Raw genomic sequence first — 15942 nt, 5'->3', positions numbered from 1 at the left:
TATCCCCAAATGAGAAAACAGGCAAGCAGGGTGATACTGTTTCCTCTGAAGGAGAGAGCAAGGCGGTCTCCCCTCGGGAGGTCCGGGTCTGGGGCAGGCCACTTCAGCCTGCTCATGTGCTCAGTTTCACCTGGAATGTTTTAACTGGTTGCTAACATTTAAAATTCACATAAAAATTTAATCTGTAACTCCTTCTTCTCTTCAAAAACTGCCCTACACGGGATCTGTAACCCATATGACTGCTAGATGGAGGGAGCAGCAGGAGCTTCTGCCACCCCTGAGGCTCTCACCTGTGTCTGCCTTCATCCTCACCTGGTTCCCACCTGGCCCCTGAGCACCCAGGTATGCAACCTCTCCTTTGCACAGGCACTGATTTTAAGTAAACCTGAAATTTATTAAAAATTATGTATTTGGAAATAAATATGTAATATGCCTTGCTGAAATTTGAGTGTGCCTAATTTGCCAGTTAATTCTTGTTAAACAAAAAACAAAAAGGCCCCAAACTATATTAATTCCATGAAAAAGAAAAAAAAATAACTGCAGTCACTGATATAGGGTCTTTTCCTCTGCCAGAAGCTCTGGTGCTTTTTATTCCTTCTGTATTCCTTTTTGTCTAATAAATCCTATTTTACCACTCATCTGTGGTCTGTGGGTTTAATCTTCAAATCCCCAAGACCAAGGACCTAGTGAAGAAAGAAACTCTGGTAACATCACTACATGAAAGGGTAGAGTTGATCTCAACTCTTTGGCAAGTAACTTAGAAGACATGCAGGGCTGAGGGGCTCAGAGGTCATCTTCACCCTTCACGCACCGTGCCGATCCTCTAAGCTGAGGATCTGCAGTTCTGACAGTGGATACTACTTAGCTCTGCGATGTGCCCAGCATCCTGCCATGCCAGGCATTTTGTAGACAAATGACAACTTCCTACCTCACTACTCTCAAATTCAGGGGCACCCCAGAGAGGAGGGCAGAAAAACATGCCCTGTTCCCTGTTTGGATAAAGCATCAGGTTCCAAGACTCAGTGGCCACAGTCAACATTAACTCCCATATTTGGATAGAAATCACCGATACTGTACATCAAGGGTCAGCCCAGCAGAGTAAACTCTGAGTCTCATGTGCCGGATCCCAAGGGGCGTGGCACTAAACGTGTCTCATTAGTTTCAGATGCTGAGCTCAAACATAAACAACTCCTCTGCAAACTAGCAGAGCAGGCCTGGAGATTTCAGTAGAAAGCAATTTTTTCTTTATGTTAAATGGTAACAGGGAAATGCCCTAATATTTCTCTGCTCTTACAGATGCAAACAATATAGCCCATCCCCAGTTAAATGTATAATGCGTGGAGTGGAGATAGAAAGAAACCACTCAGTGCCTTCTATTTAATAATTTCTTTTCTGCTGAAATATAAACTTGGCCTTGGTGTTGTCCTTTGAATTAAAGAGCTATACTTTAAAATTGGGGAGTGCATATAATAAAGTGGGAAAGTGTTTATGTAAACTGCTAGATACAAAGAAAACTATATAAAATATTAGTGACAATACCAATGCGTTAACCAGATAAAGAGCTAGGGATGCATATAGAGTTAGAACAAAACATGAAAAAATTAAAAGCATTCATTTTAGTAATGGACCTATGAACTATTTGTCACTTTACCTTATTTCTATTATAGTTCATATAATGTTATTTGATTAGTTTTTAAAATTATCTAAAAGGTACAAATATGGTCAGGCATGGTGGCTCATCCCTGAAATCTTAGCACAGCACTATGGGAGGCTGAGGCAAATGGATTGTTTGAGCTCAGGAGTTTTGAGATCAGCCTAAGCAAGGGCAAGATCCCCGTCTCTAAAAAAATAGCTGGGTGTCATGATGAGCACCTGTAGTCCCAGCTAGTTGGGAGGCTGAGGCAGGAGGATCACTTCAGCCCAAGAATTTGAGGATGCTATGACCTATGATGCCACAGCACTCTATCCAGGGTGACAGAGTGAGACTCTGTCTCAAAAAAGAAAAAAAGAAAAGAAAAGGTCCGAATAATGAACAGGCTAACATGAATTAACTTGTCCTTCTATAAAAAGTATAAAAGGAATCACAACAGTGTGGGGTTAGACATATAAACCAGTGTTGTGGGAAAAGTGTTAAAACAGACAAATGCATACACAGAAACTTGATACACAACCCAAGTGGAGGTAGGAGTCAGTGGGAAAAAATAGTTCTTTTTTCATACAACATTTGAAAATAAACCCCAAGTAAGGGAGAGTCCAAACGTGAGAAAATAACACTAAAAGTTTTACAGGAAATTCAGGCTATCTTTAATCCTTTAGGGTAAGGGAATAATTTCTCTCTCTTTTTTTTTTTTTTTGAGACAGAGTCTCACTATGTCACCCTGGGTACAGTGCTGTAGCGTCATAGCTCATGCAACCTCTAACTCTTGGGCTTAAGTGATTCTCTTGCCTCAGGCTCCCAAGTAGCTGGGACTACAGGCAGCTGCCACAATGCCCAGCTATTTTTTTTGTTGTTGTTGTCATTGTTGTTTAGCAAGCCTGGGCCAGATTCGACCCCGCCAGCCCCGGTAAATGTGGCCAAAGCCCTAACCACTCAGCTATGGGGCACAGAGCCAAGGAAGGATCTCTTAAATATGCATCACACACATTTAGGAGAAAAAGGAAAAATTAAAGGATGTTAAATTAAAAGACAATCAATGTGCAATAATAGCAAACAAAATTGACTTCAAGCCACAGACTCAGAGACTCTCCATGTGCAAATGATGCAAAGGCTGTGAAAATACAGCTCATAAAGAGAAGACCACAACTGCCAATCAGCAGAGGGCAAGATGCTAGCCCTCCTAACCAGGATTGGAAACTGAAGCTCCATGAGATGCCCTCTGACGCCTGAAGGACTGGCAGAGCTAGCACGTCACTAATCTTCAACCCAGGTGTCTGTGGCCTGATGGGACGTGGCTGCAGGCACCAGCCAGAGGGCCCGTCAAATGGACAAGCGTTTGTGAGCAATTTGTCAATATTCCACAAAGTGGAAAATGAATCTTTCTGATGTCTAATAATCTCTCTTCTAGAAAGCTCTCTACATGTAAATAGTGACATATATAACACTCATTGTTTCTAAGTCCTGAAAAACTGGAATGCCCTAAATGTCCGTTGAGAGGAAAATGGACAGATATGTGGATGAACAATGCAGGAGTCATGGTGGATAAATCTTAAAAAGAATGTTGAGCAGAAAACTACACTCGGAGCATGGCACCACTGACATGAAGTGTCAAGACAAGTAAGGCACATGATACAGCTTACAAGAACCTGCCCCCGACAAGCAGCACAAAGACACACTGTGGACTGATTACAAACCCCACATCAGAGTGTGGAGACTTCTATGGAGGACCCCAGCACACAGGGGACCCTTGGGGACAGGGATGTGGCTGCAAGCGGCTGCCCTTACCGCCAGTCCCACAACTCACCTCAGATGCAGGTCCTCACAGCCGTTCCTCTCCCAGGAGGGGCTCTTGTGGGGACCCAGTTCCGGGGTACCAGTAAGGTCCTGGTCACTGCAGTCCTCCTGGTCTGTGGCCCACTTGTCTTTGGATTTCACGCTGTCATGTTGAGAATCCAGAGAGACAATATCGGAGGGGGAGCTCATCACTCCAGAGTCCTCGGTCGTGTCTTCTGACGCGAAGCAGCTGCTGACAGACACCGTCTCCTCGGCCTCAGACGGCACCTGTGGGGCTCCGTCCGGGCTGCTGTGGCTGCTGGGTCCCAGGGGCAGGCTCACTGGACAAAACATGGCAGGGACAGGTCAGCACAAGTCACTTGGCTTCCACACTGCTTAACAAGTGCAGCATCAATGTGCCTGACTCTAAAATTGGGGATTCAGGGTGTTAAAAATGAGGAAAGATCCTCATTCAAACACAACTGCTTCTTCCCAAAACCTGTTAACTCAGAAGGGGCCATATGTGTATGTACGATTGAGAGCAAATTTTTCACTCCCTCATTAGTATTTGCTTAATTAGCCTTATTAAATTTGTATCCTCTTTAAGACTACGGGCATTTAAAAATTCAGAGTAATGATAAATGCAATTGTTTCCAGTCTGGCTTTCAGTGTAACTGAACTTGTTTTAGAAAACATTAAGAACAGAGTTTTTGGACACATAAACCAACTTATAAATAAAGAACACTGGTTTGGAAACCTCTGACAAATGCTCCAGTTACATTTGAAACTGGACTCTCTCCTCTTCCTGCTTCTGGCTTCCCCTCAACTTTCCTCCAAGAGACAGGTGTCCATGGTGGGGGCTCCCTGGCTCCAGAGCACTCAGTGTGACCTGCCACGGAACATGCAGCCCTCTCGCACAGTGGCCTGGGCACCGGGAACACACTGAGTACAAGTGTGAAGTCACAGTGTATTTTCTTACTGGCTTTCTAGGTTCTCTAAAGACACACAGAAAGCTCTATGCAAGAGCTGGAGTATGAAAGACAAAAGTATACAACTCTAGGACAAATGGACACCAGAGTTGTTGTTTTTTAATGTAGAAATTGATTTTAAACTTCAAGACAGTTGGAGACATATGCCTAAGAGCTGTTTATGACAGTGTAGGACTGAGGACTGTGTTTTGTTGCCGTCCCAGTTTATTTTGTCTTAAAATCACTCTTCTGCTGAGTTGTTACTGGATGCCTAGAGCAGACGAAGGTCTGGACGCCTCTGGGTGCACACTCTATGTAACCACACACTGACTGTGAAGTGACACCGCAACTGTACTCAGCAAAACCAGAATTTTAACCGGACAGCAGACTAACAACATACAATTAAAAAAAACAAAAGAAAATCCCTTCTTTCTTTTGTTTTGGTTTGAGATCCCGAACAATAAAACAAACAAAAGAGCAAAAGAACACACATTTCACAAAAGAGCTCAAAAGTAAAGAACAGAAGGAAAAGGAGGAATTGTTCAGAGAAGCACAGATGCACAGGTGGCACGCTGAATGCAGTGAGTGCTGGTCAGCAGTAGCCGCCGCCAGTTCTCCCAGCTTTTGCTGCAAGACTCTTAAAGGACAAATAGGGAGAAGAAACACCGCCCAATGCTTCATATAGCCCAAAGCTCTTTCTGCGAGGGTTTGCTGATAAGCTGTCCCACCGGGAATGGCTGCCCACTGTCCCCTGCCGCAGTCTGCACTTCAGCCCCATGATGGCAAACCGTGGCCACACCTACCTCAGACAGCTGCTTGCAGCACAGAGGACTCATTGCTGCAGCCACAGGGCACTCCCTGTTCCTGCCATTCCTCTCTCCCTTTCCCTTTTGCCACCATCACTGAACAATAAAACCAACACTTTTTTTAGTCTGTGTTGTAAATAAACAGCTTAATGCAGTGAAAAACTGCATGCAACTTCCAGGTCACAGAGACCTGGATCCCAATCCTGGTGCAGTGCTGTGTCTTGGCAGGTGCACGAACGACGCTGTCTTCAGAATTTTGACCAGGGAGGGTGGAATGTCACTATCAGGTCTCTTCTCCTCTCTTTAGGAGGATTCCCGGGGGAATCCAACCCTGCCCGAATGGAAAGAGCCCCAAGACTGGACCTGGGGACACAGACTTCACTCCAAGTCTCTGGCGATTCATTTTTTGCAGGGACAGACATGTACACCAAGAAGGACAATGCCTGACAGTCCTCCAAGTCTTCGTGCCCTTCCAGAGGCAAAGGAGGGAGGCAGGTACAAGGGAGGGGTTGGTACATAGCAGGCACCAAATACTAGGGGGATGCTTGTCCAGGCTGGAGCTGTCCCCCGCTCCACATCACTCCACCCCCGTAGGTATCACTGGAGCGTGAGGCAGCCTTAAGAAATTTGCCCTCAGCCATCCTCTCACCTGCCCCATGAAGGCTTTGGGGGCACCAGGCAAGGAGGTTAGCCTGGCACCGACACCCTGGGGGATTGGGATGCATCAACCCTGGCTTCAGCACTTTTCCATCCACTGGTAAGATGAGGGTGCTCGTCTGAGCTTTTTAGCATCCCTCAGAAAGTACAAAGCAAGAAAAAAAAAGGTTGAGAGTTGGTGGTCTCAGTGAAGGTAACTGAGAAGTCCCATGTTCAGCACACATGTATGACACCATCTGGAAAACGCCTAACCCCCGAGTGCTGGCACCAGAGCTCCCTTCTTGCTCAGGTGAGCCCCTCCCACCCCCCATGGCCATGTGGCTCCATCTACACCAAGAGCTGGGCAGGTCAGTCAGGGGCCTTGCTCTCAGGGGTTTAGCAAGGATGAGGGAGGGAGTTGCCCAGGGATGGAAAGGCCACTTGCATAAATGCCACACCCAGCAGAAACATGGGTGCGGGGTCCTCCTGCCACAAGGTGGGATCTTAGCAGGGAAGACGGGCCAATTTTTCACAAGAGATGCCTGAACCCAGCTCAGAATACATCCCCAACAAGCCTTCCTAATCTGACAGCTGGACTGGAAAGGGCTGGAGGAGAGGTTGGAATCCCCCACACCCTAACACCTGAGCCCAGCAGCTGACTGGGGCCCAGTGAACACAGGCTGAGCAGGGGAGCTGGGTGAGCAGCTTACTAGAGAGGCTTCAGGTGAGCGGTCAAAGACAGCACAGGTCTGAAAAGAGGAACAGATACTCCTGTGAGGCGCCAACTGGGTTGGCGTTGGATTTCTGGCGAGTTCCAGTCACTCCTTCCTGTAGTCAGCAGTCCCCGTGAGTGTCCTTTGTCTGGAATCAGGCACACCCACTAACTCGCCCCGCCCCGCCCAAATCTCTTTTCTTCTTTTGGTGGTTCCAATGATAAACCCCAAGAACTGTAACATATTTTGATAATTTCCAAATGAGATCATGGTACAGGGGACTTTTTCCTTCACCAGTTCTAAATGGAAACCCAGATCACAAAAGAAAAACTTAGAGCCACTTTGCTGTGACAAGCGTGGCAGCCCACATCCTGTGTCCATTCAGGCCTCTGTGTGTCCTATTCCTCACCCTTCACACGGATCCAGGACCAACCTGAAGCCCAGGAGCACCAGCAGAAGGAGGGGGACTGAATTAGAAGCCCAGCTTCCCTCTGAACTCGGAATAATCCTCTCCCCTTTCTGCAAAATAAACAAGTTGGTTCTAGTAAGCTATAAAAATCCATTCTAGACCTAAAATTGTATCAGCTTTTGAAATTCCAAATAAAAATACATGATATAAACACCCCGTTTGAAACTGACTGTTGACTAATTAGGAATGTTACAAGGAATAAGACGTCCCCTTCATCCTTTCTGCTATTTTGCCTTCTCTAAGAGTGTAAGTCATTATTTTTGAGTTGATTAATGCACGGGTGACTTGCTTTTCTTTTAAGCCATGAACAATGTTTTGAACTAAAAAAATTATTTTGCAGAATTTTTGCAAATGTGAGAAAACATAATTTGTCTTCACCAAAAACCTAATATAAATTCATGATTAAATGTTCCTTCAAATGAATAGCCACAGAGCTTAAGTACAAAATATTAACCCTCCATTGTCCTCCACCTAAATTATATTAATATAATCCCACAGTTCAAATGCCATAATGTGTATCTAAATGAGAGTTCTGGCAAATTCTCCAACTTGAGTATAAAGAAGAAAATGCTAATTTAGGGCTCCTACTAGCTCCTCACAATGATTGGACGCAGTCATTCTCAGTTTGGTACTAGTTTGTTTGAGTTTTATTTTTACCAAGTCTGCAAAGAAAATTTCATCAATAAATATAAATAAAGCATTTCTAAGTACTTTTGTAATGGATTCTTTTTATTGTTGTTTTGTTAAATGTGAATGAAAGATCTTATATCCTATGATACTACTTTTTTGTGGTTAAGAAAGGCCGTATCTCAAGAGTCAATTTTCACCAAGTTCATGTGGCTTAGACAAAATCTCTCCCCACCCCACATTGATGACTGTGGCTTCCACATAGTGCTCACAGCCGACAAGGCAGGCTCATCCTTCATCTCCAGCCTACAGTGATTATGTTCCAGGCCCCAGGAATAAAATAAAGCGTTCCTGAATGAGGGGCACAAACTGACAGGATGCATTTCATTAAATTTTGTATACATAACTCAAGAAATTTTGACAGCCACATACCTCTGTCTCTTTTTAACTGACATCTGAAAATTTCCATCACTAGTTCAGCTGATTGCAACAGATATAAACTTTACTTGAAAGACTGAGTTGTAAATACTAATATTTTTAAAATAGATTTTATTTTAAAGATAGAATCAAAAGAATCTGGGTATAGTTGACTCTTCAAGTCTCACACCCTCCATGTGAAAGGGAGTGAACAATTCTTCCTTCACCAGGCAGAGCTGCAGGGCACAGCCCTTCAGTCGTGAACTTACTCCTGTTCTACCAACACAGTCTCATCCTAATTGAACATACATTATGTTTGAGAGTTTTTAATCAAGATTCTTCATAAAATATGTATATAAATTTAAATTGAATTTTTATTGCCTCTCACCAGAAGGCAGTAGTGTTAAACTTCTTGTCATTATGATAATAACCATAATATTCTGTATATAATGAGCTCCCGTGTATAACATGTACCCACGTTTTTTGGCCCAAACTTTTTAGTCAAATCTTTCTTTTTAATTTGTCAGGAGTCCAATGGACACTAACCTGGGATGGTGGTCAACAGAGAGATGGCCCTGGAAAAAAATAAGAGGCTTCACACCAATCCTTTAGCATGAAGCCACAAAGTCCACAAAGAATTCAGCCTGCCTGCCTCCCACAGCAACTGTTTAATTCAAATTCTTATTTGTTCATGTAGATACTTGTTTGTTCTATTATTAACGAAATTTTAGCATTTTAAAAAACATATTGTGATACAAGAAATTTTATGTAACAAATAATTACAAAACACAAGAACAGATACAAGGTACAAGAAGTTTTATGTACTGAACTAATTACAATATGGATCCATCATAGCAGGCCAAGAGCTCTTCATCACTGTCAGCATCAGAAGCATCCTCTTCGATTTCCACGTTACTGGTGTCTTCTGAAGAGGCACTTTCCTCATCCTGATAAATCTCATTGTCCTCAATTCCATCCACAGCATTGCTGATGCCACATTTTTTAACAGATTTCATGATGACTTCCTTCTGGACACCACTCCACAATCTTAGGATCCAATCACCAGCCTGGGAGTTGGATGCTTTCTTGATCCTGCTGTTAGGTGTTAAATCGTTACCAGCTGACTGTACCCACGGCATCAACTCTTTCTTCATTAGGACCTGAAGGAGCTTGTTTACTGACACATCAAGAGGTTGCAGTCGGCTGGTGAGCCCACCAGGTATTCCCACAGTTTGGGATTTTAAACCCACTGTGAGTGCTTTCATGTAAATATGGGCTTTGAAGTGATCGCAACAAGCAAAGCTGATTTTTTTTTTTTTTTTTTTTTTTGCAGTTTTTGGCTAGGGCTGGGTTTGAACCCACTACCTCCAGTATATGGGGCTGGCACCCTACTCCTTTGAGCCACAGGTGCCACCCACAAAACTATTTTTTTAAGTAATCTTCCAAGGCTTCATGACCAGATTTTGTTAAATGAGATTTTCATGCCTTCTTTCTTCACCCATCCTTTTTAATGCTATTGATAATAGCTCCACTTGGCATCTTTTCTTTTGGAAACATTTTTCTTTTAAAGATGATTATATGTGGTAGCTTTGTCCCATCTGCATAACAGGCCAGAACAAGAGTGAAGGGTTTTCTCATGTCCACTTGTTTCAACCGCTACGGTTTTTTTCCTTTGAGGCCCACAGTTCTGCTGCATGGCATACCAAATGTGAGTGGGACCTCATCCATACTGGCAATTTGGGACAGCTCCAAGTTATAAGTCTCTTGAAGATTGATAGCATAAGGATGAAATTTGAGGACAAGTTTTGCTTGTGTCCTCATGTTCCAACTTTTCTCTTTTCACGAAGTTAAACCACCATTTTAGGTGTCCCTGAGAAATCATTCATGTTTTTTTCTTGTACAATCCTTCACCTTCTTCTTATATCATCCTGGTTGAAATGGAGATCCCAGTTTGATACACTCAGTACCCAGGTCTCCATCTCCTGCTTACCTTCAGCCACTGTGCAGGTTGCCCCCACATTGAGCTTGTCTGTCTCGGCATCTGAAGAAGCGTTTCTTCCTGTTGACTCTCTCTGTGGGAGGAGGGCCTACATGTCTCTCGGCAGCTCTGTTGCCAAGCTCTTTAGCATATTTAATAAGTGTTAGCTTAAAGTTTGCAGTGTATGAAAACAATTTTGACATTTCCCAAAATTTCCAGTAATTTCTATACAAATATTGGCTAGATTGCTAGCTTCTGTTTAAAGTGTATGAACAGAATATATGTTGCTCTCTGTAGGCCAAAAATACTTTCATTGCAACTTTCAGGGTCATCATAAGTTCAACAGAACAGATTACCATACTCTAGGTATTATTTTGCATACAAATATTGTTATTGCTTTCTAGAGTTACACTTTTAATGTATAAACATAAATAAAAATATTAAAATATGTATATAGATATGGAATTAGTACTATCCCTGAAAAGTGTGAATCCTAATTTTTCTCTCAAAAATTTGGGGGAAAAAATGCACATTATACATGGAAAATACAGTAATAGGAAACAGAAAAAAAAAAACCTTGCATAAATGTTCCAGAAACTCTGACATTTGTTAAACAAAAAGTTAAAATGTAATTGGTAGGACCACACTATGGTGCATCTTACAAGGCTACATGTGAAATTTACTAGGTGTAGAATATAAATGTCTTAACACAATAACTAAGAAAATGTCATGAAGGCTATGTTGACCAGTTTGATGAAAACATTTCAAATTGTATATAAAACCAACAAACTGTACCCCATGATTGCATTCATGTACACAGCTATGATTTTAATAAAAAAAAGTTAAAATAACATTGGAAATGTATTTCATAATTAAATAAATGAGGGTTTTTCAATTAATTCCTTAAAAATGACTAGAATACTTATTGCTAAAATGAGGTAGGGTTTGGTACAAATTCAATTCATATTTTTTATTCTTATAGATCTAAGCACTAAGGAAAACCTTGTTCACATAAGTAAAAAGAGGCCAATTAAGAGAATTGTTACAGTTACATTATTCCATTTGTTTAAAAAAACTTTTCATCTGATACCTGTCAAAAATCACTTAATTGATCTGTCACAAAAATTATGCTTCATAATCTGTAATCTGACAACTCAATTAGGTCCTTTGTCATTTGGTTGGAAAGAAAAATTGGAAAACCACCTGATATTCAAAAGGTTTCCCACCAAGTTGTTAGAGTCATTTACTGCTCAACCTTGTACCAATATACCAGTATTTCCATTGGTTCTTTTATTTGGTATTGGGAATAATGTTTGTCTATCTCAGAAGACTGCACCCCATGGAGATTCCTGACGGGTGAGGGCATGTCTGTCTTTGTGAGGGAGGAGGAGGGCATCTGTAAAGCTGGCACTGGGAATGGAGACTGAGAATGACGCTGGCCACAACTGCCCATCCTCTGGAAGATCAGCTCTACGGAGACTGGAGCACTTGGAAATGGATTCCCTTGGAAGCCCTGTGTTCTCCCAGGGGGAAGCGTGCTACAGCGTCATCCCACTGAGGGACACAGTGTATGTCAAGCAATTTAACAAGTAAGGTGGTGGACCAGCACATGGAGAACACCTCCGAAACACTGAAGAAGGTCACTCATTCTAAGAGAAAGGAAGGCTACCAGAGAGCTGAGTGTTGCAACTTTCCTGATTTGGGCAGACTGAGAAGGGCCGCTGGGTCACAGTGTGCAAGAGCACAGAAACAGAGGGCTACAGGGGAAGTGCCAGATCCCAGGAACGGCTAGAATCCCTATGGCCTCATGTTGGGTAGGTGATTATGTCTGTGTGTGCACACTAGTGTCCATGTTCAGGGCAGGGTTCAGGGTTAGCCTTTGAGACACTCTCTGCCACCAGCATTATGTGGATTCTGCTACAACTAGGAGCCCCAACGAAAGGCACAGTATCCCCAATGTTTACTCCTCTTCAGAGTCGCAGCCTCTTTAGTTTGATAAACCTTATTTAATACTTGATATTAATGTGCTTGCCAGAAAGCTCCATAGTCCTGGACCCCTCAAAGATACTGCACAATGAAAGGAACAGGACCTCCAGCTGATTTCAAGGCACTGCTAGACATACACAGCTATGTATCTTTTCAAGAAGAAAGATAATGAAGATTGAAAAGCATTTATGGATCTAAAAATAGGTCTTCACTCTCTTAAGAATCAAGTAATATATTCTTGGTATCAATCAACCTTTATTTCTTCACAGTATGAATCATAACTCTAGGCCTAGAATCCTAATGTGCCTGGTAGTGTCTCTGGGCAGAGAAAAATCCTGACTTATCCCATTGTAAGATGGAGCTGTGTTCCAACTGCCTTCTTTCAGAGACATACTGGGAATGGCTGCTGCTTTCATCTGGCCAGCACCCTGTCTCCCAATCTGTGTTAAATGAATTACGTAGGGAACGCCTACTTCTCATCATCTGGGTGGTCTACCTGCCCCTAACTATACCTGGCCACAGGGACAGGCGTAAGGTGAAACTAAATCTGGTCACTATGAACCCACAGATACAACAATAGAGTCAAAGATGGGCATGTGTCTTAAAAGCTGGACCGACCAAACCCTCCAGCAGACCTACTGTAGAAGATGGTCTTACTGGGCTGGAATGAATAGACTGGGAGAGTATGTCCATGGCGGAGAGGAGCCCAGCAGCAAGACAGTGTTTCAGCTCCTGGGCCCAACCATAATGGAAATACCAGTTAATGAACAGATGCAAACCTTTTGGGTCCAGGACACAGCTATAAGAGGGATTCTACCTAACAAATTCAAACATTGTAATTTGGTTGTTTGTACCCTCACATTAACCTGAAATAAAAAATAGGAAAATAGGGGGGGAGAGACAAGATGGCAGACTGCAGCCAGCTTTTAACAGAAGCTCTCGTCTAGAAGGAGGCTTAAAGGACAGAAGTTTAGCAAGTTAGCTGATGGTTTGGAGCAGAGCCAAGAGAGAAGATTGAAGCGCGCACTTCAACCTTCCTGAGGCGAGCTGCGACCTCAAAAATACAACCAAAAGGTACAAAATCCACCACCAAGCGAATGGGAATCCCCTCCTCCACAACAAGGGCTCGCAGTTTACTCCACGCAAACAAGCCAGCAGAGTTCAAACTTCCTCCCACTGTATCCCACCGGAGAGACCCCCTAAAAACTGGACCTCCTACCCCCGCTGGCATGCAGCGGCACCCTCTGGCCAGGCATAAAACTGTAAAACTGTATAAAACTGTATATATTCCCCACCTACAACATTGAATTCCGAGGAGTCGCCACCCACTCACTGCGAGGTCTGGAGGTTTGTTACCTATGGAATCCAGATTCTTGGGCATCTCCTTGGGACAGTTGGAGGGGGGAAGGGCTGGTGCTGTTCTGTGCTGACTGTGGTACAGGCATGAGGAGAGAAAGGTCGGCTTGGGGAACGTCAATACAGCAATAGTGGCATCCGGAGCTGCAAACTGACGCCATTCCAGGCCCATTTCTGGGCAAACAGAGGTTTGGGACAGCAGCCGCAGGTAAAACACAGAGAACTTTCATAAATGGAGCACCAACCCTCAGGGTGTAATCCCCCTCAGACAAAGGGAGTGGGCGGGCAGAGGCTAGGATTGACACCTGTGTGTAAATTGCTATTTGTCTGCTGCCCAGAGCTGAATGCAAGGACTTGCAGAGAAATCCAGCTGGACAGAAGCCTAATTTAAAAATGCAAGGCCCCCCTGCCGAACTCAGATTTCTGGCTGATTTTGCCAGTCATAAATCCCTGGAGCAGTGGCCTACTGGAGTGAATAGGGCCATAGACCTGGGGGATTATGAGTGACTGGGTGCAAGGTGGGGAAGGAGGTATTAACCTTCCCAGACTAACCCATTTGCCAGGTGGGTCCCTTCGCCCTCATGGAGCACTGGAGCAAGTTATATCTGAGCTGCAAGCAGACCCCTCTTATCTAGCTCCCAGAGACATTTAAATTCTTCCACCTGAAATGGGTGCTGACTGGGACAACTGATTTGGACCCCTTAAACCTGACAGACCACCCAAGGACTATTCAAAGGGGCACCCCAGGTGTATGGTTGAGGGAAGGTTTAAACTATATAAAACTGTACATATTCCCCACCTTCAACATTGAACTCCGAGGAGTCCCCACCCACTCAATCTGAGGATTGGAGGTTTGGAGTCCAGATTCTTGGGCATCTCCTTGAGAGAAGTGGAGGGGGAAAGGGCTGGTACTATTCTGTGCTGACTGTGGCACAGACGTGAGGAGAACAAACAGACGTTCGGGACAGCAGCTGCAGTTAAAATGCAGAGAACTTTCATAAGTAGAGCACCAGCCTTCAGGGTGTAATCCCCCTCAGACAAAGGGAGTGGGTGGGCAGAGGCTAGAATTGACACCTGTGTGTAAATTGCTATTTGTCTGCTGCCCAGAACAGAATGCAAGGACTTGCAGAGAAACCTAGCTGGACAGAAGCCTAATTTAAAAATGCAAGGCCCCCCCTAGCAAACTCAGATTCCTGGCTGATTTTGCCAGTCGTAAATCCTGGAAGCAGTGGCCTACTGGAATGAATAGGGCCACAGACCTGAGGGATTACGAGTGACAGGGTGCAAGGTGAGGAAGGAAGTATTAACCTTCCCAGACTAATCCATTTCCCAAGTGGGTCCCTTTGACCTCACAAAGCGGGCGGGCCCAAAACTGCTTGCTAGAGTTGCACGCCTCAGGGGGCGGCAGAGGTGATCCCTGACCCAGGCTCCGGCTCTGGGCAGGCCCAGAACTGCTTGCTAGTGCTGCAGGCATCCCGTGGGCAGTGGCGGAGGAGTCCTCCATTCCAGGTAGACCCAAAACAGCTTGCTAGAGACACGCATACCCCACGAGCGCCAGGGGAGGAGTTCCCCACTCCAGCCACCCAAGCTGGGTGGGCCTAGAACTGCTTGCTAAAGCCACGTGCACCCTGCAGGTGGTGGTGGAGGGGTCTACCACTCTGGGTGGGCCCAGAACTGTTTGCTATAGCCATATATGTCCCACGGACGGAAGAGGGGGAGCTCCCCACTCCGGGCTCCCACGATGGGAGGGCACAGATCGACTTGCTAGTGCCTTATGCGTCCAATGGGCAATGGTGAAGGCGTCCTCTGCTCCCCCCCAGTTACTCTGGCGGGGCTGAATTAGGACTGATCTGGTTGCTCGTGTACCCTGCGCTACCGCTGCCATTCCCCCACCCCCTGGCTGCTCCAGGGTGCTGAACTAGGACTGATCTAGCTACTACAGTTCCCCTGGAGGAGCCGAACTAGGACTGATCCGGCTGCTGCCGGTCTCCTACCCCCCAGCCCCGTCGCCCTGAAAGGCTGAAGGAGGTCTAATCCGGCCACGCACACTCCCATGCAGCTGCTACCGTTCCACTGCACCCCGGTTGCCCCAGCACCCGATAACTGGGAAAACACAACAGACACACTTGGCCTGTCTCCCTGGGCAACCAAAAGAAGCCACCAACTGAACGGTTCTGATAAGGCCTCCAAACAAGGTAAACTCAGCATGGGGCAGAATCAGCAGCAAAACTCTGGCAACTCAAATAATCAGAGTAGATCAACTCCTCCAAGGGAAAATGGGGCAGACACAAAAACCCCATCCACAAGCAAATGGCTGCGATGTCAGAAATCGAGTTCAGAATGTGGATAGCAAATAAGATTAACAGAATGGAAGAAAAGAAGGAATTAGGAGCTCAAGAAATTATTCAAAAGATTTCTCAAGAAATTATTCAAAAGATATCTCAAGAAATTTTGAAAAGATATCTCAAGAAATTATTCAAAAGATGTCTCAAGAACTCAATGATTTCAAAGATAAAATGATCAAAGATTTTGAAACACTGAGACAAGAGGTTGCAG

General features: G+C 44.5%; 1 protein-coding gene across 4 annotated transcripts in view; it reads right to left on the bottom strand.

Moving 5' to 3' along the window:
• Positions 1 to 15942, bottom strand: part of COBL (cordon-bleu WH2 repeat protein) — a 314424-nt gene that overhangs the window by 27886 nt on the left and 270596 nt on the right. For all 4 annotated transcript variants that reach the window (XM_023517890.1, XM_023517892.1, XM_012810060.2 and 1 more), the window contains one exon: positions 3462 to 3771. In XM_023517890.1, coding sequence (XP_023373658.1) covers positions 3462 to 3771 — 310 coding nt within the window. The remainder of the gene's footprint in view (positions 1 to 3461; positions 3772 to 15942) is intronic.

The sequence above is a fragment of the Otolemur garnettii genome, unplaced genomic scaffold (assembly GCF_000181295.1).
Source record: "Otolemur garnettii isolate 467f Iridium unplaced genomic scaffold, OtoGar3 scaffold00123, whole genome shotgun sequence".
In the NCBI taxonomy this organism is placed as follows: Eukaryota; Metazoa; Chordata; class Mammalia; order Primates; family Galagidae; genus Otolemur; species Otolemur garnettii.
Note: the sequence above shows the minus strand (reverse complement) of the source record. Positions and strands in the feature narration are given on the sequence as shown.